This window comes from Mesocricetus auratus, unplaced genomic scaffold (assembly GCF_017639785.1).
Source record: "Mesocricetus auratus isolate SY011 unplaced genomic scaffold, BCM_Maur_2.0 Super-Scaffold_100676, whole genome shotgun sequence".
NCBI lineage: Eukaryota > Metazoa > Chordata > Mammalia > Rodentia > Cricetidae > Mesocricetus > Mesocricetus auratus.
The window spans coordinates 89,441,656-89,468,031 of record NW_024429266.1 but is presented as its reverse complement, the minus strand read 5'-3'; the positions used below and the strand labels follow the sequence as shown (position 1 = coordinate 89,468,031).

At 47.4% G+C, this 26,376-nt stretch overlaps 1 protein-coding gene across 1 annotated transcript in view; it reads right to left on the bottom strand.

The window, feature by feature from the left end:
• Positions 1-26,376, bottom strand: part of Rhoq (ras homolog family member Q) — a 36,851-nt gene that overhangs the window by 4,438 nt on the left and 6,037 nt on the right. The window contains exons 3-4 of the mRNA XM_005077271.4: positions 1,146-1,310; positions 765-860 (exon numbers count right to left, since the gene is read on the bottom strand). Coding sequence (XP_005077328.1) covers positions 765-860; positions 1,146-1,310 — 261 coding nt within the window. The remainder of the gene's footprint in view (positions 1-764; positions 861-1,145; positions 1,311-26,376) is intronic.

Here is a 26,376-nt window from a genome sequence, read left to right as displayed (position 1 = left end):
TCAGATGGAGGGGAAAAGAATCCAGCTTTGGGGTAAGGGAAAATGTGAGTTAAAAGGTATTATATGGCGGCTGGAGAGATGGCTCAGTGGTCAGGCACACTGGCTGTTCTTCCAGAGGACCTGGGTTCAATTCCCAGCACCCACATGGCAGCTCACAATTGTCTGTAATTCCAGTTCCAGGATGTCTGACACCCTCACACAGACATGCATGGAGGCAAAACACCAATGCATATAAAATAAAGATAAATAAACTTTAAGAAAGGTATTATATGTATCTGTAAGTATTTTTTTTAGAAGTCTAGCCATAATTTCTTAGTCACAGACTTAAACTGTTACCTAATGTCACTTCAACTGTACCCGCAGGGGTCGTAACCGAAAGCAGAGCCCAACTTGGCACAGCAGTAATGTCTCAGTAATTAAGAAAGTTGTGAAGTCTCAGCACCTGATTCTTGGCTTAAAAAAAAAGCCACTTACCGATGGCTTTAAAGACACCACAGTTGTAAGCATAGCAGAGGTAAACAGACATGTGACCTGGAAGCCCAGCTCTGTCATTTTACTGCAAGATCTCAGGCAAGTCTCCCTGATCTTTAAAAGCCCCATTCTCTCTCATCTATGGTGAGGGACACAGACCTTCCTCACGCTGTCAGTACTGAAATAATGGAGAGAGGGGGAGAGAAACTCCAGCAGTGCCCGGGACACATGCATGAGCAGCCGGCTTCTACGGCTACTTGACATCTGCGTGAAACCCGGCAGGGACTCGTTACCTCTTTTGCTAGTTTCTGTCCTTGTTCCACACAGACAGGTTTTTCTTTCATGTCATTCAGTCTTGCTAAAGTTTTGGGGTCATCTCGGAGATCAATCTAATCAGGAGAGATCAATAATGTCCCATATAAAATAATATATATTTTTAAAAAGCAATGCATATAGTCCCATTTAATCCCCACATATTAAAAAAGACACTATTTTTAAAGATACTAATATAATTTTGGGGAATTACGTCTATGTAAAGATGAGAGGACTTACCATCAGAAACTTACTGAACATTATCATTTGCTAATCATAGGGTCTTTGACTGAGAGCAACCCCCCCCCACACACACACTAGGAGAGCTTATTCTTAGATAAAGAAAATCAAAGCAGACACACCTGAGTTCCTATTAATAAGAAAGGGACATTTGGCGCATATTCCTTAAGCTCCGGTACCCATTCCTCTTTCACATTTTGAAATGAGGCTGGATTTACCACAGAGAAGCATATGAGGAAGACATCAGTCATGGGGTAAGACAAAGGCCTCAGACGATCATAGTCTTCCTATGGACAAAGGGGAAAAAAGAGGAAAAGTCATTATTTATACTTCATGTCTACAGATTAGTAACAATAAACACATTAGATCACATGGTCAAAAAGTACATCGAGGAATGTATCTCTCCATGAAATAAGATGATTTCACTAGGTGTTGTTTTTCTTCTTAGTAAAAATTTAATGCAATAAACAGGTCAAATAAAAACTAAGAAAATAGAGGGGTGTGGTGGTACACTCTGGTAACTCCAGCATTTGGGAGGCTAAGGAAGGGAGATGGGGAATTTTAGGCCAGCCTGGGCTACAAAGTGAGGTTCCCATATCAAAACACCACACACACACACACACACACACACACGCACACGCACACGCACGCACGCACGCAAACACGCACACGGGGGAGGGGAAGAGAAAATACACTGCGATTCCTAAAGTTATCTTCAGGCAGCGTTCTTAGCACTAAAAGAACTTTCACTGAGACTCTTGAGTTTTGCTTTTCTTGTCCTCCTCCTGCCTTCCACCCCCCCTCCCATCCCCTTTGTGTATGCAGCATATGGATATTAAAGACAAAAATGTGTAAGTCACAACCCCACCCACTCCCCTTTCCTTTCCCAAATGTTTTCCTGTGAATCGGCCAGGATGTTTTTTGCATGTATACCAGGAACTGCACACAGCCATAAAGCCACACATTTGATGGAACAGTGCACTGCTGCAACTAACTGTCTTGTCAGCTCTGCCTTGGTAGCCTCTCCACACCAGAATGCACTGGACGATGACATGGGCTACACCACTGCTTCAGGCCTTTCCTCCTCATAGCTGTTTAGTCTCTGTCACAAACGCAATGACTACCTCATTTTGCATAGGCTATTTTCTGTGACACTAAATTCTACTTACATTCTAGCAAAAGAATGGAGTTCATTTCTGTCATGGCTGTACTCATCTGCTTTCACAGAAACTGGTTGGTGTAGACGCACTTTCTTAAATGACTCACTTTGCCACCAGAACAGTATAAATGTGGAACTAGGAGAACATTTAAAAAGATCTTCCATCTAGTTTCTGCAATATTATGTCCCTACTGAAGAATTTCTCCTTTCATACCATCTGACATTTTTTTCTCACTATAACTTTCAATTCCAGCAACTCTCCCCCTACTTGTGAGTAACAAGTTCCAGAATCCCATGATGCCCAAATCTGCAGACTCTCCAGTCCCTTCTAAAAAATGGTGCCATTACTTATATGTAACCATGAAACACCCTTGTGCACATCTTAAATCACCAACACATTGCTTATAGTGCTGGATGCAACACAAAGAATTATCTTGCTGTATTTCTTAGTGTCCTGGCTAGTTTTATGTCAATTGGACACAGCAGGAGTCACTGGAGAGATGGGAACCTCAATGAAGACAATGTTTCCATAAGATGGAGCTGTAGACAAACCTGTAGAGCATTTTCTTAATTAGGGATTGATGGGGGAGGCTCCAGCCCATTGTGGGTGGGGCCATCCCTGGACTGCTGGTCCTGGGTTCTATAAGAAAGCAGGCTGAACAAGCCATGGGAAGTAAGCCAGTAAGCAGCACCCTCCATGGCCTCTACATCAGCTCCTGCCTCCAGGTTCCTGCCCGGCTCCAGGTTCCTGACTTCCTCTGATGATGGACTATGGTGTGGAAGTGTAAGCCAAATAAACCCTTTCCTCCCCAACTTGCTTTATGGTCATGGTGTTTCATCACAGCAATAGAAACCCCAACTAAGACACTTAGGGAATGACAACAGGAATAAAGATCAGCACATTATGCATTTTTCCCTCAAATACTTCCAGTTCGTTAAAATTTCATAGTTGGATATGAAACCTACACACACGAAGGGGTTCATGTATAATCTAAATCCTTGTCTGTGGAAGTTAACTCTTCTATTTTTTTTTGAGTCTTTCAAATGACAATATATTCTATGCGACTTTCTTCATCTTGATGGCTCATCAAAGGGCATATACTCTATAGCCATTGGCAGTGAAACTTCTTGAGGTGACAGAACAGGACAATTGGGAAATGCCATCCCCACACTTCTACAATCTGTGTTTATCTCGTATTTATTTATTTACTTAATGTGTGCAGGTATGTTGCCTATATATATATACATATATACGTATATATGTATACACACATATATGTATGTATGCGTGTATATATGTGTACCACAAGCATACCTTGTGCCCACAAGGCCTGAAGAGGCATCGGATGTCCTGGGACTAGAGTTACAGACGGTTGTGAGCCGCCATGTAGATGCTCTACAAGAGCAGCCAGAGCTCTCAACCACTAAGCCGCCTGTCCTTCCCCCAGTCTTAACTTTTCACTAAATCTGTGCCCTGTGTTTAGAAATCAGGATGTAGGCCGTAGTCTGGGTCTGCACATTGGGGAAATGAGGAGATCTGACGCATGCTATAGTCTGGACAGATAAGACCAAAAAAATAAATAAATAAAAATCCAAAAATATAAAAGGAACAAATAAAACAATCATACACTCATCTAAAAAGAAGTCAAACAGGTGACCCATAAACACCAGAAAAAATGCTGAACACCCTCCTGCAGTCAAGAAAAAGGAAGTCAAAATGACACTAAGATCCTACACCACCCCCGTGGGAATGGCTGTCTGGAAGAAAGCAAGAAGCGGCCATACTGCTGGGCATACTGGGGAGACGGAACCTTTATAGACTCGGTCGATGGAGATGTGATTAAGACAGCCTCTAAGAAAAACAGCAAGGAAGTCCTAAGTCACACATACAGAACCCTGAAAATGGATCTACCGTATGAGCCAGCTCCACTGCCCCGAGTATCGACTCAGAAGATGCAGTCAGCATGCAGTGGCGATACCGGTCCACCCGTGATCGCTGTGGCACTAGCCATCGTAGCCAAGTTACAGGGTCAGGCTAGGTGTCCATCACAAGGCACACGGATAAAGAAAATGTGGCACATATACGAAACAGACTTTCATTCAACAACATCATGTCATTTTCAGGAAAATGGATAGAACAGGAAGTGGCTTACATTAAAGAAAATAAGCCAGACAGAGAAAGACAACTTGTTTTCTCTCACTTGTGGAAAGAAGTGAGGGACTGCGAGAGACCCAGGAAGAAGGGAGAGTAAAAGCATGCGTTTGGAAGGATGGATACAGCCCAGGAAGAAGGGAGAGTAAAAGCATGCGGTTGGAAGGATGGATACAGCCCAGGAAGAAGGGAGAGTAAAAGCATGCGGTTGGAAGGATGGATACAGCCCAGATTTAATGTGGATATATGGACACATTGCAGAACAAGATATTAGTGATTATCATGCATTAATAACTATGCTTTTAAAATACAACATGTGGGGGGCTGGAGAGCTGGCTCAGGGCTTAAAAGCACTTGTTGCTCTTGCAGAGGACCCAGGTTCGATTCCCAACACCCACATGGAAGCTCAGAGCCATCTATAACCAGTTCCGGGGGACTGGACACCCTCTTCTGGCCTTTGAGGGTACCAGGCGCACAGGTGGTACACAAACATACTCGAAGGCAAAACAGTCACATACATAAAATAAATCTGAAATAAATTCCAAAACCCTGATTTAGAAAAGCAGCTTGAGTGTTAGGTTGTATAATCACTGCCCTGAGTAAGTCTTTCACAGTCTGCGGCCTCCATCAAACGGCTAGCACACAGGAAGGTGGATACCATGCCCACACTCTCAGCACCGGAGCCGCTGGGCAAAGTGCACTTAGCTGTCTCTGGAGGATGAGGTGTTCTCATTAAAAATCATTCTTCTCCCACATTTAGATTTCCAGTTTTCACAGACACAGGAATACAGGTATTATCCCCCAGGATGAGGAGCAAGAAATAAGAAAAGCCACTGAAGAGCTCAGTGCTGCTCCTAGCACATGAAAGGCCTTTGTACGGTGCTTTGACAGTGGCTTCCCCATCGCAGGGGAAGCCACTTCCCCAATGTCTCCACAATCCTTGCAAGGTCCCAAGAGCCCTGGTTTTTTATTGCCCAGCAGCTACAGAGACATTTCTTTCCTGAAAATAAAATTTTCTACACTCTCATCAAAATACCCAAACCGAAGTCTCGAGGGCAACATACTTTTCTGATTAATAGAAGAAAAATGATTTGTTAACGCTGTACTAATAGGGCGCCTTGGAACGCAGCCGGCTTAAAACTATTGGAAACATCAAAGAAATGTCTGTGATTTGTTTTTAATGCCAGGGTTTTTTTGTTTGTTTGTTTTGGGTTTTTTTTTCAGTCAAGTTTACTCTATCAGGGAAACTGAATTCTGTATTCTTTCTTTAGGGGGCTGTGAAAGAAAGTTAAAGTGGCCAGATTCAAGGTTCCCTGGAAATACTTAATCACATGAATCCAGACCCTGACTGCTTTCATGAATCAGGCCTAACTTTTCCCAGCAACAGACATGGACATACGGGAGGACAATTAGACTGATCCTTTCTAGGTATCTATTAAACTGCATTTTTTTGGTAGAATACTTACATGCAGGGAGCTATAGCTATAAAAACAGAGTCAGGAAAAAAAGCATGTACAGACATTCTTGGAAGTAAACGATGCTAAACTACCTAAAACGAACTGCTCTTGCCTGCAATCTTGGACTAAATAATTGGCAGTTATTTTAAGAAAGAAATCTCTCTTGCTTCCACCCAGTCTGAGTAATTGCAAGGCTAATAATAGAGAACAAATTAAAAAATAAGTTATCCCTTGTGCACACGGTCCCCAGCGTCACGCAAAGCGACTTCTACCGTTGCACTGTGTTTGCATGGACTTGACGGAAAATGGCGGGTCAGAGAGGGACCATGCAGGGGCCTCTAATCTCAGAGACACTGTGAGACTTATGTGCAGAATAAGTGTCCTGATTTTTCAAAATGACAATTTACCCAAGTCAAGACTTTCTCAACCAAGTCTCCCATGTCCTCCTAATTAGTAAACCAATTATACATCTTAGTTCTAATTTTTAAAATAGGCATTTAGACATTTAACTGGAACATTCTCAGGAGCAAAGCTACATGTATTAAATGACAACTACCCAACATCAAAATACTGAATGTCGTCAACAGGACTTTTGGACTGTTAACAGAATTCTTTAGCTTCCTACCAACTGGCTATCCCACAGAGGCTCCAGTTTTTAAAAACCCATGTTCTGATAGCTTATTTTGCAATATTGAAAGCCAGAACTGGTAGAAATTATCATACACTTGGCACATGACAGGAATCCCAGACAAGAGAAGACATGCTCACAGAGGAAACAACAGATCTTCGGAAGCAACGGAACTAAAGTGGGTGCCCTATCAGAGACTCGTGCACACAGGGCCCAGCCTGCAGAGCCAAGGACCCCCCTCTTTAGCATGATCTGTGCCCTCTTCCTGCCGACCTAGCATTCCTTCAACCTGCCTGGTCTGTTTAAAATACATACTCGTACAAAATTTCTCACCAACCACCAACACTGGACAACCTGCCTGGTCTGTTTAAAATACATACTCATACAAAATTTCTCATCAACCACCAACACTGGACAACCTGCCTCTGCTGTGTATTATCAGCGAACATTCCATCACCCTGGCCACTCCAAAGACATCAGCAAAGATTTGTTGACATTACATTGCAAGAATATGTCCTAAGGCTATACATGCACAAATAAAGGACTTTATCTCCTGGAGCTTCTAATTTAGTTGGATATTCAAGACAAACACAGAAAAAGATGATCATATACAACAACAGGAGAGACAAGGCAGAAGCTAGATCCAGTGAATAGATACTTAATCCAGGAAACACCATTAAACAGCCCCAAAGTGTTCAGAATGCTGCTATACTCGACAAGAACGTGAAGATAGGGCAAGACTCAAAATCCAATTTATAAAATATATACAAAATTCTCTCATGAAAGATGTATGTTAAAAATCGGGCAATAAGGGGGCTGGAGAGATGGCTCAGCAGTTAATAGCTCTGGCTGCTCTTCCAAAGGACCTGGGTTCATTTCCCAGCAATCACAAGGCAGCTGTGACTCCAGTTCCAGGGGATCTGACACCCTCATACAGACATATATAGGTAAAACACCGATGCACATTAAAATGAATACATTAATCTTTAAAAATAAAACAAACAAAAAACCAGGCAGTGAAGTTAAATGAACAAGCAATTCACCATGTGCCTTGCAACACACTTGAGTTTTGAACACTACAAAGCCACAGCCCAGAAGGGATGAAGCTACAGGCTGCTGTAGAAACACATAAGGTTGCCCCAAGGTAGACTGCATGGATGGGAAGCACTCCAGTGTCAAACAGCCTTAGCTCTGGGAAAGTGCATGGCAAAGCAGACAAGATGTGTGTGAACACTCCCTTATAAGTCAGAGTGATACATATATATCAAAGTGGTGATTAGGAGATACCAAGAAAAGAAAAGAAAATGCATTTGTGTCAGGCAGGCCTTATAGCTGGAGTGGTCTGAACACATACAGGGGGCATGGCCTAGGTCAAGCCTCTTCTGGAACCTTTAGGCTGTCAGCGACAAACACTTAGAAGGCCAGGAAAATGCTGTAGGGATAACCTACACTCCCGAGTCATTCAGAATATAGTCCATTATCAAAGTCTACAAGCTCCTCTCTGTGACAGCAAGTGGGGCCACAGAGGACTTATTCTTTCTGGCAAGCCCTGGCCTTCTAAATCCAAATAGCTGCTGATTATTCTTGGAGACAGAAGAGCTGCCTAACAGCCATGAATGCCCGACAACTGTGGCTCTGCAATCTGCAGAGCAGCAACTGCCACTTGCAATGCTCTCGGTAGTCTGCTCTAGTTGAAACATCTGTTTCGAATGAGAAGCTCAAAATAGGCACCCTGCCCCCTGCAAACACCCGGGCCCCCAAAGGGGCCACGCAGACTCAGGCTCATGGATGGAGTAATTCATGAAGGGGGAATGGGTCTGTCCTAATCCCACCAAGATCTTACAAACATTCCCAGAGTCCTTTGGGGGTAACAAGAGCTTTTGAAACTTTATTTCCTCTTTATAGTTAATTTGTCACTTTCGAGTTTGTTTCCTATTTAACTTGGTCTAATGAAAATAGTATTTTTTTTTCTCCTTAATCAGCATCGATACAGTGCTAGGTTAGAGTCTCCAGCACCATAAACAAAGGCACAGTAACAAGAGAGGGGCTGGAGAGATGGCTCAGCACTTACTCACTGCTTTTGCAGAGGACCTGAGTTCAGTTCCCAGAGCCCATGCCAGGCAGTTTACAGTGACTCCAGGGGGCTGTGACATCTCTGTCCTCCGGGGACACCTGCACTCATGTGCACATGCCATCCCACTCCCTGCTGCATATGCATAATTAAAAATAAAAATTAATCTTAAAAAAATAACTCTGGGGCTGGGTATGTAGCTCGATGGTGGAGTGCCCACTTAGCGTGGTGTAACCTCAGATGTGGTCCCCAGCACTGCAACAGCATCATCGACATCCACTCCCAATCGCTACATCATCAAAATCCACTCACGCTCGCTACATCATCAACATCAACTCGCTCTCTCGCTTTTCAAAGAAACTGGGATAAGTCCCCTTCCCCAGTGAGACTGTTTTGATCAATACGATTCAAAGTGTATCTATCACTGGTGAGTTTTCTGAGTTCACCTACTGACTTCCTCCTCCCTCCCACTTCTGCTAAACTGAAGGAAATTTGGGGAGGAAGAGTCATTTTAGGGTGCTATAAATTCCTAAGAAGTGATTGTTTTTCAGCACCTTTATGCATAGTTGGTCTTTTCCTATTTTTTCCCCAATCTTCATTTTACTTGTGAAATTGTATTTCTAAGTCATGGACCTGATTAGCTCTAGTTAAAGAATTACTCAACTTGAAGGTTTGCCTTCTGGGTTCTAAAGTGTTTCATCTTTGTGTGTGTGTGCATGTGCGTGTGCGTGTGTGTGTGTGTGTGTGTGTGTGTGTGCGCGCGCACGCGCGTGTCTGTGTTTTAACTATGGACCTACAGATGCATTCTTTGTGGCCACTTTACTGATCATAACACCAGTTTTAGGTAGCCCAAAAGGACAGGGAATGCGTATGATGAGTTGGGGCAGAAAGACAACCAGTGAGAGGACCTTCATGGACCAGTACTTCCCCTCTCTAAAAGGAGAGCACTGAACCAGCATGTCACCTTGTGAGCAGCCCCAAAGCTCGAGTCTCGGGGTTCTGGCTTATCTAAGCTGACCCTGCAAGGCAGAGGATCAAGACTCAGCTAAATATGGCCCTCCGTCCAGCAACCCTCATTCCCCCATCCATGCATAGACAGTAAATATAGCATACACATGTTGAGAAGAGGGAACCCGGTAAGCACTTTGAGCTCTTCTAGGAGACCAGCCTAACTTTCCAAAAAAAGATAAGCCACAGCCTCTCGGTTAGCACGCTGTCTCTTTGGTTCAGGGTGAGGTGACTCCCCTGGTTGGAGAAGTTTGGGGGCTGAAATTCTACACTGCCGGGAGCTATAATTACATGTCGCTTTTACTAAAACAGAGGTCAGCTGGCCTCCAGCACCAGGAAAGCAGTCAAATGCCAGCTCACTCTCCTAGGTATAATATGTCTTGCCTGACTTTTTGGCTGGAATTTCATGCTGTTGGGATCATGCATTCCCTCCCTCCCTCTCTCTCTCTCCAGCATATGTCTGGCAACAAGGTTCTGAATGCGGTGTACACAACAGTGAAAAGCAGGTATGAATCCTGTCCTCCTGCACCTCTGCAGAAAGTGAGGGGGTCATCAAGGGGCTTTCACTTAGGTAGTACAACCCTGTCTGCAGGACAGCCTGGAAAATGAGAGTTGTTTTCCATTGTCAAAGCAAAGAGGGCAGGCCACAGGCATTCCCAGACCACTATCCCTATACTGCTGACTCCAGGCATTCAGAAACATGAAGAGGACTTGGTAATTACATGCATGACTCTAGGACCTGGCATGGCTGAATATATAAGCATAAATGGTCTGTCTTTGTTTTTAGCATGGTTCGAATACATTTTCTAGGAAGGTGATCTCGGTGCAAACCGAAGGAGAGAGACGATTGTCCTGAGCATTGAAACATCATAGGGTGCCACCACTGCCAAAGGTCGCAGACTGTGGTAACACTGCTCTCTCTTAGCATCCAAATGACTGATGAAAACACGATTACGGCAGTGACTGTGGTTATGAAATTATGATTTCAGGATTATTTCACCCTGGGAATCTAGGAACTTAATACCTAAATAAACAGTTTCATGACGGATTACTTTCCCCGTATCCCGACTTCGCACATGTGGAATGGTAAAGGTTGACTTACAATTATGAGCCTAGGGTGGTTGTATCACCTATAGATTTCATTTGAGCATAAACAGAAGAGAAGCATTTGTTGTAACATGGGGGTGGGAGCTGAGTCTGTTGAAGCTGAGATACGGAGTCAGGAAAAGTTGTCCCCAGAGTGATGACAATCACAGACTGGGGTAGGTACTAGGAAGGGAAAGGCCCAGGAACTAGGGGAGGGTTTAACTAGGAAGATGAATTCTAGCAGGGAGAGAAGGAAAGACCTCAGCCTGAGGTCTGAGAACAGGCTCAGAGGCCAGCCCCAAGGCCCAGGATGAACCCTGATGATGACACTGGGAAGGCCAGGGGGACAGAGAGCTGGGCAGGAGTCAGCCTGAATCATCGAAGCCATGGACTATCATTATTAAATCTGGCGGCAGGGGGAATCACAAAGACTAGAGGTGCACAGGGACACAAGACAGGCTGCTCCTGGATGCTGGAGAATGAAGACGGCTGGAGGTGGAAGCAGCTTGTCCCCAGAGAACTGGTGCCTTCTCAATCCGGTCAAGAGCCAGACTCAGGCTGGGTGACAAGTTAGACATCGGGTTCTTGCTAGTGCTTCTAGAAGGATGGCCAGCAGATTTTGCAGAGCAGAGGAAAACCAACGTGGCGGGCAAACACATTAGGGAAGAAACTGGAGACCAGGATAGACCATGCTGAACTTGAGACATCTTACACATAGCTCCAGACAAAGTTCTGTACCGCGGCCCCTTCTGGCTGAATCAGAACCTCCCGAGATGAGAACCTCTGATCTCAACTAAATTCACTTCTCAAATCTGCAGCCCAGGAGTTTGCCACCTCAATAAAAGAAAATGCTACCCACTCAAGCTATCCGAGCTAGGAACTCGCAAATCCTCGGTAGCTACTCCGATGCACAGATCTCAGACCCAGGTTCACACCCCTTCCCTCTCCACACTTCCTTACCCGGCAGCATCCACTCACTTTCTAAGCTTCGGTCTATAAACCATTTCATCTGACAGATCGCAGCGGGATGCCGGATCCAGATCCATTGCTGATGCTCCAAGGCATCGGCAGGGTGCTCCTGCTTCATACTCTAACAGCAGAGCCTCTTCTCTTATCTCTATCCCCTGGGGACTCCCTCGGAGCAGGTCCACAAGGCCTGGTGTCGAGTATCTGCTAGTGAGAGCCAAAACCAGGAAGTTCGCTATAGCCAGGTCATAGGTAGCTTGCACTGTGCTACAGGAGCTGGAGAAAGTGTCAGAACTCCCAAGCAACATGCTAATTTGTTGGGCCACCATTGTCACTTTTAAGGAGGAATCGGATTGACTCCCAGGAACAGGGCTATCTCTCTGCCGAACAATGTTCGCGCTAAACCCGCTCAGCGGTGACCTCACAGCCCAGGAGCCTCACACTGAGATATTATTTTAGTTCTCACAGCTGTTCCCACCACGGCCTTTTGTCACCATCTTAACATTTATGGTGCAGAGGACACTGTCTATCCAACATCCCCGTACTTTCCCTTCTCTCCAGACCCGATTCAGTTCAAGGCCCATCCTCTTTCCAGTTAGACACGCAGGTCCCTGGGAGCCTGGGGCCACCCTGGGCTAGAGAAGGGCCATACTTGGGTTGGTGAGTTCTACTCTCTGCCCTGGTTCTTGCAGGGGTACCCGACCTAAGCTGTCCAATCAGAATGAAGCGCTACCTGAGCAGTCCTAGAGGCGCTTGCCTCTCCTGCCACTTCCTTGACCCCTCCCCCTTTGATCACTGTCCCCGAGATGTAAGGATTTAGCTCTCACTGGCCCAATCTCTGCAGTTCGTGGAGTTAGGCCAGGGTGTCCTCAGCAATGGGTCAGAGCTTCTAACAACATCCTGTGTGTGTCCCTCATCACCTTTGGTTCTAAAGGAGGCTGGGGAGTCCTTCGGAGAAGTCCAATTCTGTATGTGACAACTCAGTCACAGAACCTGTGTCTACCTCGGGGACTTTTTCACCATCATTATCTCTTAATACAAAGTAACAAGACCATCCATTGTGTTAGGCATTGTGAGCAGCCTAGCTCAAAGGGGGCTGGGGCTGCAGCTGGGATGGTACAGTGCTTGCTTAGCACTGGAGAGGCCCTGGGTTCGATCACCAAGGCCACAAAAGGCATCTGAGGTGCCCGTGACTGCGGTCCCAGCACTCAGGAGACCGGGGCAAGGAGACCATGCCTGTCACACGCACCTCCACACTCTTGAGCATGGCTTTCCCTCCTGGCACGTGTGTGACGCACACCCACCCCACCCCCCACGCTGAGTCACTTCCTTCGCCTCTGACCATGCTGTACTCTGTGGGTTCCCGTGGAGTTCTGCAGTCCCGGTCTCAGGCCGCCTGGTTCTTGCTTCCACAGAAGTTCCAACCATCCCCCTGGGCTTCCCCATCAGCCCCATTAATCGGGCTGCTCCCTCAAGGAGCATCTACCGTTTACACGAACAGCTGGGCAGAACTCTAGCCCAAAGGAAGTTCTCTAAACAGCGAGGGTTTGCCAGCATCACCGACCTTCTGAACCTGAGCTGGGCTTGCTAGCTGTGTGTGTGGTCTTGAGCGGGTCACCTCTGTCTCCTTTGTCTAGACTACCACAGATCCTCACAGCAGGGGGGGCGATGATATGAAAAGAGCTACTAGCTAAAGTGTGAGAGGCTCTTAGCACACGGGGTGGATGCTGGTCTATATCCTTCCCACCAGCGACTTCTTCTCCATTCAGTTTCAGATTTGGGGCAGAGGCATAAATAGGTGTGTGTGTGTGTGTGTGTGTGTGTGTGTGTGTGTGTGTGTGTGTACTGTGAGCGAAGTTGACTTTGGGAAAACACATGGAGATGTTTTGATAAATCAGTATACCTCAAAAGAAAAGAGTGCTCTGGAGGTCAGGGAGCCAGTCGGTCAGTGAAGTCTTCAGTGAACAGGTGTGGGAATCTGACTCTATCCCCACAGTCCACTTTAAAAAGCTGGGTGGGGTAGTGCTGTTTGTAATCTCAGCATTGGGGCAAGGGGGAGGGAAGAGGCGGGCAGATCTCTCACTGGCCGGCCAAACTAGCCTCCTTGGTAAGCTCCAGGTCAGTGATAGACCATCCCAAAAATACTTGTAAGGCAGTGTTACCTTGGTAATGACACCCGAGGCTGACCTCTGGGTCCCATACACATGTACACAAATGTGAATGTTCACCCACACAGCCAGTCCAGACTGGATTCCCCGCTGGAAAGAAGCTAGTTAGGACGTGTGACATTGACTGAACACAAGCTAAGAGGCAATGTGACCAAGGCAGAGTGACATAGCACTACAATGGATGAGCAACCAGCAGCCATCAGAAAAGCAGCAGATGCTGGGCGGTGGTGGCGCACGCCTTTAATCCCAGCACTCGGGAGGCAGAGGCAGGCGGATCTCTGTGAGTTTGAGGCCGGGCTGGACCGATAGCCTCCAAAACAATACAGAGAAACCCTGTCTCGCAAAAACCAAAAAAAAAAAAAAAAAAAAAAAAAAAAGCAGCAGACACAGAGTTCCGTGTACTGTGGCTTACACACAGTCTGCTCTCGAGTATTGCTTTTGGAGATGGTCTCATGTATCACACTGACCTCAAATGCACTATACAGCTAAGGATGACCCTGAACTTCCAACCTACTTGCCTCTGCCTCCCTCATTGTGGGAAGTGCAGGTTTGCAACATCCAGGCCTTTATGCATGTCAGGGAGGTATTCTACCATTCCTTCTATAACCTCAGAGGAAGTGTCAGTCTGGGTAGATCATCCCTCATCTTCCCCTCCAGGGCACTGAAGACAGCAGCCCAACTCTAGGTGACTCAGTGATGAAACTGTCCTGTGGAGGTCCACAGAAGTGGCTCTGGTCCATCTTGGCTTAAGGTCAGAGAGTTCCTGACCTTCAAGGTCAAGCCACAGTATGTGTGGCCTCAGGTGTGGCTAATGGATGTCTTACCTAGGCAACAGGATATTTGGTTTAGGATGTGGTTGCTTGATGTTTGGGTATTAAGGAGGTAATTGCATTTGTTTGTTCCTTGCATCACAGAAAGGAAGTCTTTTGCCTTCCCCCCTTTTAATTGGGGTATATAAGAATTTGGCGCAATACACTTGGGCTGCTCACAGTATTTACTGGATGCCCTCCTGACTCTACCTTCTGTTTCTTGTCTATTTCTTTCCTCAATCCACACTCCTCCTTTCAAGCATGGACAGGATAAGTCAGCCGGACTGAACACTGTCCCAGAAGCAGAGGGTTCCCAGAGGTGGATTCCAAGTTCAAGACCACACCTTGTGACCCGGCTGAATTATATAGGAGCCTTTAGGTTCTAGCTCAGGACCCAGGCTTGCGCTAACCCATCCAGTGAGTCCCATTAGAGCTCATAGTCCATCATGGAGGATGTAGAGTGTGCTGCCTGAAAAATGAAAGTGTAGACGCCTCCTGTTAAATAAGCCACTGGATTATTTAAGAAAGCCAGTGAGATCCGGCAGCAAGAGGACGCCACTGCACAGTGGACTGCAGATCCAGAGTGCAGGGTCTGGAGGGGACATGCGCTGCCTGAAGCCACATGAGTATCCCTCTTTATCAGCGTTCTACGTGCTGCCTGAAGCCACGTGACTAACTTTTATCCCCTGTTCTACAGTCTCTCTCCTCATCACTTGTGTGAGAGTGTATAAGTGTGTGCATGTATGTGCTGGTGTGCATGCGTGTTGTGGCCAGAGGTCTACGGCGGGCATTTCCTGTTGCTCTCTACCTTGCGTTTCGAGACAGAGTCTCTGAACCTGGAGCTCACCCATTGGGCTAAACTGGTTATTCAGTGAGTCCCAGGAAGCCTCCTGACTCTGCCTCCCCAGTGCCAGAATTATGTCCTGTCCCACCCAGCATTTTACAGGCTGGTGCTAGGGATCTGAACTCAGGTCCTCACGCTGGTATAGCAAGCATCTAACTGAGTGAGCCATCATACCAGACCTTACCATCCACTATTAAAACAAAAGCAAAGGGACAGAAACTTGTTAGACCTGAGTTCACTATTGCAGTTAAACAGGACGCAGGTCCAAAGAAGACCTTGAGTCCTTGGATGCAGGGTTAGGTTGATAACAAGAGGCAAGGTGTTATGTGCCCTGAGAAACTGGAAGACAGAAAATCTGTCCCCTCCCTATCGGACCCTTCAGAAAGACCAAACTCGTGAGCAGAATGTTCCAGACCTGCCACAGCTGACCTCAAGCTCCTCTGCCAATCTAAGTGTCAACAGCTCTTTCTGACCAAAACGGATACAGGATACTCCACGCGCCCAATGCGCCCCCCCCCCGCCCCGTGCACACCTCCTGTGCCTTTCTCTAAGCCTGGAGCACTTCCCGCACCAAGGGTGTCCCTCTCCCTACCAGCTCACATGCTCATGCCGTCTCCCCACCTAGGAAACTGTTCAGGTCTACGATGGGCTAGTTTGTGTCAGCTTGACACAAGCTAGAGCCATCTATGAGGAGGGTCCCTCGGTTGAGAAAATGAATCCATATCATAGGGTGCAGACCAGCCTGTAGGGCATTTTCCTAATTAGCGATTGATGCGAAAGAGCCCAGCGTATTGTGGGTAGGGCTGCCCCTGTGATGGTGGTCTTGAGTTCTATAAGAAGTTGGTTGAGTCAGCCATTAAACAGCACCCCTGCGTGGCCTCCGCATCAGTTTCTGCCTCCAGGTTCCTCCCCTGCTTGAGTTCCTGTCCTGACTTCCTTCAGTGATGAACTATGATGTGGTAGTGTAAGCCAAACAAACCCTTTCCTCCCCAACTTGCTTTTGGTCATAGTAACTAGGACAGTCTGCCCTTGAGGCAAAGCAAGAAGTTCTTTCCAATATCAGCAGCACAGCTGACAGTTAACGTAGGGGGTACAGGAGGCCATCTAACCACAGGCAGTAAGGCTACATGTTGAGATTTGAATAAATGGGAATCTGCGCTAATTAGTCATCAGTAGTGCAGGTGACTGAGGTGACTGGGGAACATGAAAGGGCCCCAAATCTAATCAGGGTGACTCAATGGCAACCTAAGAAAGCTGTAACCTAAAAGACAGTATTTGCATGAAAATGTGTTCGCTGGAAAGTCACTGTCTGCATAGACCCCATGGAGTTGAGCCTTAGCTGGAATACACGACTATTCCAGTGCGGAGAGCAGGATGCTGGACCTCGCTGGACACAGACTCTGATCCTGAGAAAGCTAGAGTCTCCTGTGGAAGGAACGGAGCATGATGTGGTCCCAAGACCAAAAGAACAAAACCTCTGAGACATTCGGTAACTTTTGCTCCAAAGCTCGAATGCCAAGCAAGCGTCTTAAAATTCATCTCCCAGTGTCTCGAGGCAGGCTCTGAAAAGGGGCCGCTGTGGAACATATTTATGTTTCTAATTATAAAGGGGGACGTCTTCAGCTAGATCCCAGCTGACTGAACACACACATTTATCTCTTATCTCTCCAAAGTCCTCTAAGATGTACTGTGGGTTTGTTTTTTCTTTTTTAAAGGCATACAGCCACATGGAAAAAAACCAATAGGAGAGGAGACAACAGTCACAAAAATTTTAGACTCTAGAGGCAAAACGGACAAAGTGAACCAGCATAGCAGGCCAACAGAATGGGGCCCGGGAGCAGCAGTATTGTCTGCAATACTGACAAGCCCCAGGGGCTGAAGGTGAGGACTGGAGCAGTGTGTTCTTCTAGATATAGGACAAGGGTGAAGGCATGGTTTAATTTCTGGCCCCCTTCTCTGCCATGATAAACTCTTTAACGGTGCAAAAGGCAGGGGGGTATGTGCTTAAAATTGAGACCCTCGAGATGCCTTTTGCAACTGCTTCCTGGGACACATGCAACCCTGTCGGAGCTCTTGGACTGGAGAACGGATAATGCTTTTCTGGAGGATATGACCCTAGCCCAGGAGGAAAGACAAAAACACTATTGATTTTTGTAGCATTTCCAAATGAAAAGGGTTAGACAGAGCACAGTGAAGTCATGATTTCCAACCAGGAGTGGGGGAAGTATGGGTGGCACTGTCCCAGGAGAACATGTGTCAAAGTCTGGAGGCATTTTGATTGCCACAACTGGAGGAGGGTACCACGGCCTCTATGGAGAAGACAGCAGGGGTGTTCTACACATCCTACAGTGCACCAAGGGCAGTTTTCCCACGGAAGAACACGAGTCCAGCCGCATCAACGCTACTGGTCAAGAAGCCCTGACCTACAGGGAGAGCTGAGTTAAACAGCCCCCTCGTGTGCGAATCTCACATGCCAAGTATGGGTAAGCGCCCGAGGATATGCCAAGCTAACCTCCTTGAGTGGCAGGGGTTGAGACGAGAGCAGATAGATGCAGAGACAACAACTTCTAAAGAACAAAGGCACAGAAATCAAGGGCCATTCAAAGGACCAAGACATCCGTACAGCGACCACCCTGCAGAAACACAGACATGGGACTCCATGGAAGTCGACAGACTCGGTCACTCCTAGTGTATACCACAACCACTACATTCAGTTACTCCCTGATAAACATCATTATTTAGACTGTACTGTGTAGTGCAGCCCTCCCATATCTGCAGGACATACAGTCTAAGACTCTCAGACACCAGGAATTGTGGACACTATTGGAACCCTGCATATACAGTATTTTTCCTATATACATACACCTATGACAGTGTTTAATCTCTAAATTAGGCACAAAAAACCCCTCAAGAACAAATAATAAACTAGATCAATATACTGCAGTTAATAAAACTCCAAAGGGAATAGCATTAACACCTTAGAGAAATTACAGAAGGTATTTCATCAAAAAATAAACCAAATGCTGGGTGTGGTGGTGCACACCTTTAGTCCCAGCACGTAGGAGGTGGGGGCCCATAGATCTGAGTGTGAGGACAGCTTGAACTATACAGTGTCTGGCCAGGCAGGAATGCACAGTGACACCCTGTCTCAAAGAAAAAAAAAAACCACCTAGAAGAGCAATGGGGGGGGGGGATCTAGAAAACAAGAAAGGTCCTTGAACATTAAAAACAGAATCACATTTAGAAAGCAAAATCGGATGTAGTGATAAATAGTAAAATTGAGGAAATAACCCTAAAATAGAGCAAAATGACGCAGAAGCCATACAACATAAGAAAATTAAGAAGACGTTCCAGGAACTCTGGCCTTCAAATCTAGATAACAGACATGTGGAGAAATCAAAGAAATGAACCAGAAAGTTTCCTAGAAGCAAAACACAAATTTCTAGACGCAGGGGTGCAGCTGCCAGCTGGACTCCACCCGACAGCTGATACCATGGCAATTCAGGAGGGTGAAGTCGGGGTCCTGAATGTTTCCAGAGCCAGGTTCCTGAAGACAGATCAAGAACCCAGTTGGCACAAGACTCAAAAAAGCGAAACAGAAACTAGAAGAGAACAAAAATGCTGAAGAAAAAAAAAGGTTTATAATTTTCAAGCTGTCAATCAAGTCTAAAGGCAACAACAACAAAAGCTATCAGGTCAGGGGATGGTGGCGCAAACCTTTAATCCCAGCATTGCGAGGCGGAGGCAGGCGGCTCTCAAGGCCAGCCTGGTCTGCAGAGCAAGTTGCAGGACAGCCAGAGCTACACAAGGTGTCCAAAAACTTGCCCCCAGCCAGCCAGTGGTGGCACATGCCTTTAGTCCCAGCACTCGGGAGGCAGAGGCAGGTGGATCTCTGTGAGTTCGAGACTGGCCTGGTCTACAAGAGCTAGTTCCAGGACAGGCTCCAAAGTCACAGAGAAACCCTGTCTCGAAAAAACAAACAACAAACAAACAAAAAACTTGCCCCCCAATGAAGCTTCACTGGGGAAATCCATAACATCCTCCATCAGAGCAAGTAACTAAAGGGGAAGGCGGGATATCCTAAGCACATCTGGGGAATTTACTAACGGGCAGTGACGGTGAAAGTTGATGTGCATAGCATCTAAAGGGCACCGGACAGCCAGGAGCGGGTAGGAGGCTCAGAAGGGATGCTCTAAGCAGAGTATGACAGAATGCCGGATGCAGGGGATTCTGTGGAAGGACAGGCTGAGAGGGAAGCAGGAGCCTGCCGTGAAAACTAAGCAAGAGAAGAAGTCAATCCCCAACTCTACAGGAACACAGGGCAGCGGGGGTAGCGAGCATGGCGCCCTACGTACAGGGCCCACCTAGTCACAGAGACGGAAACTACAAGCCCACCACTGGAAGGGGTGCCTGGGAATTATGGCATCATTAGAGAGAGGGAGCTTCACGGTGTGAAGACATAACGTCTGTTACTGAAACAAGCCGCTGGCTGTAGACAGTGGCCATCACATGGGAGGGGACACATCCTTGCTGTACAAGAAGCAGGGAGAGAGAGCTTCTGTTCCTCCTTAATGGGCCCTCTCGGGACTGCTGGCTCTTAAACCACCTACATTAAAACTTTGATGAAAATAAAATGACCCTCAAAAAAATGGGGGAAACAGAATAAAGGGGTACATTTCTAAAATTATTCACTAGTATCACTTGGGAGCCAATCGCTTTGACTACTTTGTTACAATTTCCCCTCTGTTTATTGTGTATATTTTCAAAGCTGCAATCTCTGCTGTTTACAGTTTTAATTCATGCTTTTTCACCACCCTGCATGCATCATTAGCCATCTACCTTTCTTTACAATTTTGTGAAAGCAGCTCTTAATGGCTGCTATTATCCTAATACGCACTGTCCTGTGTTCAATCACTGCCTCTTCGCTGTTCATCACTGTGTGTATGACTGGCCACTGCAGTAAGTAACGCAGGGAAGAAATGCCACTTTATGTAAGTCTGCGTGTACTCTGAGTGCTGTCTTGTTATGCATTCAGAGAAGTGGGTCGTTGCAAACTCACGAGGCTTTGTCAAATATCCTCAAACTAGCTGGGGCGGTTTTTACTCCCAACAACGTGGTATGCCCAACCTTTTGATGTACCAACACCACACGCCATCTACAAAGTTCACACTGTGTAACTGAGTTAAACAAAAATCTCTCACACTTACAAAGATCTCAGAATGTTTTAAAAAGTTTATATATTTTTTCTGGGCCACATTCATAGCTATCTTTGGGCACGTGTAGCCCCCAGGCCAGGTTAACCGTGCCTGATAGAATACTAACTTTCCAGTCTCTTGGATATCAATTTTTCCTATCCAATCCAACAGATTAAAAATCTCTTTTATTTGCATATCTTTGTACAGTGAACTTTAATTGGCTACTGACTTTTCTTCTGTGGCTTACTGATTTTTATCTTAGTCTTTTTTTCCTTCCATATGCCTGTTGGCACCCTCACTGAGACTCTTGTTTCTTTCTTACAAGACAATACAGATCCATGGACCTGACCATCCATGACTGTCCCCAATAAGGCCACTGCATTGAAGGGACTCTACAGAGACTCTGCCTGGGTGGACGAATTTGTGACACTTTTCTCATTTTCACAGACTCTTCATTTTCTACTTGTGTTTTGGTCAGCTTTGTACACGTCTTCCCAATTCTACAAACCATCCCTACAAAGGGGAAAACCCACTGGATAGGTACTTTTGTTCCGTACCTCATCTGTGTTCCATACATGCATACGTTTGATGAAAAAGGTAGTTAGGGTAGGGATGGAGATGAGAGAACCCAGGAACTAAAGTGCAAAGGGAGCAAGAATACTGGACAGGAAGGAGGATAGGGGCCCATTCTTTTGGGGGACAAAGGTCAGCAGTACTTTTCATTGGTTTCCCGCCCTCTTTATGGTCCCCAGAACCTAGAGAATGGCCATGGAAAAACACTAAACGAGAGAAATCCCAGCTAAAGGGGAATGACATACTGACGCTTCCTGCGCTACAGATGAACTCCGGAAACACGTCAAACGGAAGGAGCCAGACATAAAAGAGCAAATATCTGCTCCCCAAAAAGCCCAGGATAGGCAAATCTATGAAACAGAAGCGGACGGGTGGTCGCTGAGGTATGGAGAGTGACCAACAATGCGTGTGAAGTTCCTTGCGGGGTGGGGGATAATAAAAATGTTCTGTGGTTTGCAATATCTCAGCTTTAAGTATTAAAGCAAGAGTATATACACACATGGCCAGTTTGATGCAGGGAACAGAATAGTCCTCGCCCACTTGCTGGGTTACTGACCCCTCTGTTACCCAAGTGCTAGTGGGAAGGCTGTATTGTCTAGACCCACCTGAACCAGACAGCCTTTCCGCTACCTCCCTCTCATCTCCACAGCTACTCTGGAGGCACACCTGACAGAAGGCACAGATCTGTGGGTCCAGACTCACTGGAGAACAGTTCAAACCCACAGCCAGCATTATATCCAAATGCAGCCGGCAGCCCGGCTCCTCCTGGGCCCAGCAGCGAGTGTCATTGTGCTTACATAGGCAATGCAGTAAAACCACTGCCTACAAGCGGATTTGAAAGCCTTCAATAACGTCTAGACAGGTCAGAATCCTCTTCCAAATGGCGGAGCCACTTATGAAAGTCAGGGGGTTTTGTTTTGATTTTTGTTTTTTTTCCATAATGACTTGACCAACATACTCGCTGAGATCCAACCCTCACCTAGTTCCTATGGGGATTTCCAAACCCCGTGTAAGGGTTGAGTCACACGCATCCCCCCACTCCAATCTTCGTGGGTAATGATGATCAACCCAGGAAAGGAGCCAAGTGTTGGGTTGTATCTCAGTCAGTTACTAAGTTAAACTTCAAAAGTGGGGTGTAGGTCGACCTTAAAAGAGAGAGGGCTGCTGGGTGCACCCCCCTCAGACTTCCTGGACTTCTGGGTGATTCCATCTGTAGGACAGAGTCCCCGATGTGGGAGCAGAAATCTCCATCCCTCCTCTGCCCCACCTCTGTCCTCTCCCCACATCTAGCTCCATCCCTATGTATTCAGGGCCAAGGAAGCTTCTAGAAACACCTTGGGGTAATAAGAGTGGCAGAGCCCTGACCTAGCTGGCTGGGGAGGACAGCCTGTGGCGATTAGGGCAAATGGAGCTTTAACTGAACTGGAGTCAGAATTAAACTCTATCAATGACTCTGACGCTCAGGTCCCCTCTGAGCCAACGCACTCATCATCCTAACCACTGTGCTATTCGAAGGATGGCACCTCTACACCGGAACAAGTTGGTTGTTTTGTTTTGTTTCTTAAGGAAACGAAAAGATAACATTTGAAAGGCAGGGGGCAGGGAGGAATAGAGAAAGAAGTCACTTGATAGAACACTAAGTCAGCCAAGGAAAAGGCCATTGCTGCCAAGGTGGGTGTTAGGCAACACAGCACTTCCTCTGCGCCCAGCCACTGTCACCTGCCTGGGGTTCAAGACCAGAAGGTGTCACAGCCCACCTAAGACAGCACAAAGCCAAGCCACCCCCCCCCCCCCCGTGATGGGGCACATGAACAAACCTCAGCTAAGGACACCTGTCCTCTCAGTGTGCAGGAAAGAGCATGGCTTGGCCTGTGGACGTCATCGGGGAATGCCTGTGGAGTCTACAACTTGCACACCCCTAAGGCAGACAGCACGCTCATGGAGCCAAGGTTTGACACATGACATCCTTGCCTCTGCTGTTTTTCTCCTGTCCACGGGCGGGCTGGGAGGGGTCCAGTCCTTAAGCAAATGTGGGCAGTCCCAACACATGTCCAAAATGAGGAAGGAGGCCCGGCGAATGTCAGGAGGGAAGAAGGTTAAACGACGAGCTCAGTCGTGTTCCCCAGACGCTGGGAGGGTGTGTAAGGTAGTAAGTGTGTGTGTGAGGAGCTTGTTGAGAGGAGATGCCAGAATCCACACACAGTTGTCTGTGCAGCTTTGACGGTTTTTGGCCCACGTCAGACTCACGTGTCCAGCCGGGACTAAGAGCGATTTCTCCAAGCTTGTGATTTAGGCAATGGGGGTAGATTCTAAGATTTGAGATGCCTAACAACTTCCCTGGCAGTAAGTGTTGTAGGGAGGACCACACTCCGAGAAGCCAGTACGTGCAGGAATCCAGTCTGGTGCTTTGTCTACCTGGGACGCCCTGCTTTGACTTAACTGACACTGGGAGTTCACCACCAGAAGAGCAGACACTGGCCTCCTTGGCAACCCCAGAAACAGGCCCACCATACTTCCATCACAAGCCCCAGCCCAGACTTGATGCTCAGGGACCATTTGCTGGCTGCCTATAGAGGGATGCTCTCATCAGCCAGCTACCAGGGAAAGCCGGAAGCTAGGGGACCTGGGAGCCCCTGGACAAGGTGGTGGCAATGTGGATGGCCCAAGCAGGCAAACCACATAGGCAGCAAGTGGCAGATACATTTAGGGGACATTTAGATAAAAGAGACAATCTCTTTTCAATGTACATAATAGGCTACACCTCAGGGCCCAGACACACATTTGTGAAGAGGCAACTTCCCCTAAATATGAAACCTCTGAAACGTGGGGCATCTCCCCAACCACAGGTCAAGTCAAGTGGGCCAAACAGGGCACCGGAAGCAGAAACGGACATAGAGGGCTGTTATCCCTTAGGCTTGAAGGAAGTCCACTAACAGTTCAACACAGGACATAAGGCAAATGGCACCAAGCTTCGTCCACTCACTCATCAGCAGAGTGACATGAGTGCCACCCCAGACGTGCCCTGTGGTGGTATCTTGCCTGAGCAAATAAAGCCTCCAGACCTCTCTGGTTAGCTAGTGGCAAGCTCCATTCTCTGGCCCCCAGACAGGCTTTATTTGTTCAAGCAAGATATCACCACAATGTCCCCGTTAAAGAAGCACAGTGGTTTGTGGGCAAATAGACAAAACAGCCTTGAGAGTGAACAGGAACAACATTTGTGGAGCAGTTTCAGCACCAGCTCCTGGCATCCCACCTACAGAAGCCACTACCAGCTCTCCTGCCTGGAATCGTGATGGGAGTTTTTGCACGGAACCGTTGACAACAGAGCGTGTGCTGTGGAACAAGGAGGCATCTGCTTATGGGCAAGCCCATCAGTGTCAGCTAACACGAAGATCCCAGGACTTGCAGTCCAGAGTCCCACCCCAGAAACTCGCCTTTTAATGTTCACCAACCACATGGCCTGGAGCAAGCCACTTAACCGTCCTGACCCTGCAAAATAAGGCAAGCACCGCTAGCCTCCATGACTCATAGAGGTGAGAAAATAGAGAGGCCACAAGCTTGCTCTGTGGGGAAACATCACTCAAGGCTGAGTCCCCCTAAGTCTGCCTTGAGGTCACATACACACACACACACACACACACACACACGCGCACACACACACACACACACACACACACACGGAGATCTGGAGAGGAGGCTGGCTCACTTCCCTGGCCAGCCACCACAAAAGAGATAGCAACAATGGAGGCCTCCTCCTCAGCTTGCTTTTCTATTAAAATCAACGAGCAACAAAGCAGCAGGTTAATATCTAATTACTAAGTTGTCAGTCAAAAGGAGAAAGGTCCACAGTTTACTTATCAGGCCTACATCTCAAGCTGACAGCGAGAGCAAGGATCCCAATTCCTGGAAGACACAAGTGGGACACCTCCTATGGCTGCCCTCTCTCCACTGCTTCCCACACCCCTGCCAAGATTCGAGCTTTCTCTTACACACTCCACCCCATGGCCTCACTCAGCGCCACGCTTCTCAAACTCGCACTTAGTGGCACAGAGAGACGGGAGCTGCTGTGGGGACAAGGAGCATGGGTGAGTGGCTGGAAGGGACAGCTGAACGTGAAGCCTCACCTGGCCACCCTAGGAGGGGAAGAAATCCTTTGGGAGCTAGGAAGCTCTGACTTGGCCCCCAAGCCCTACCAGGAAGCACTATCATGACCCCATTGTACGGATGAGGACATTAGTTTCGGGAGGCGATGAGGACTTTAGTTTCGGGAGGCGAAGGTTCTCGGTGGAAAGTGGCAGAGCCTGGCCAGGACTCTACAGCCCACCCTGGCTGGCGGTGCTCTCCTGCCTTCTACCTCCTCACCGTCCTGCAGCGTGGCTCTCAACCAGCCTCCTGTTTGCATGATGAACTTCCCAGGGGGCTCACCACTTTCCTTTCCCTCCCACAGAAGCTGGGACTGAGAACAGGCACCAAATGGATAGCACCAGACCTGAGGCGGCATGGCACTCCTGGGACTGGGCAACCACATACGAAATACCTAATCCTCGAGACCACTCTGCAAGGTAGAAACTGTCTCCCCAACTCATACAGAAGGAAAGAGGCTGGTGTGTGTGGGGGGGGGGGTGCTGGCTGGTGGGCTGATCTCAACCACAGAAGGACAGAGAAAGTTTGATGTTCATCTGCAGAATCCAAACCCCGCCTTCCCACTGCTGAAAACAGTTCAGGAGGCCAGGGAGCAAAAGGCCTTGAAGATGCTGAGGTCTGAGCCTGGTACCCTCCTAGCCTAGTGAGCCAGGTCAGAGACTAAATGGGTAGCGTGATGTATCGTCCACATGGCTGCTTCATTCCCCTCAGAGATAGCAGCTCAAATCAGCAGGAAGGGGGCTGTACTTGATGCTCTTAGCCACAGGCTAGCAGGATTAGCCGAGCAAGAGGAGGGCCAAATGCAAACGAATGTGTTCTAAGATGTGTGTGTGCCTAGCACCATGGAGCACAGAACTGGGCTCTGCACAGAACTGGGCTCTGGGGATGTGGTGAAGTACCCCTCCAGCCCGGGGCTCGGTTAGAATATGACGCATCCACAGAGGCCATGGCGGACAGTGGTCCCAGACCACTCACTGGGGCATGTGAAGGACTGGAACAGCTGTCACCTACCACCTGCCGGCTTGCCAGGGTGCAGAGCAGCTGTAACAGGCACCAAAAGAGGAACAAGAAAGTGCTGAGGGCAAAGAAAGCCA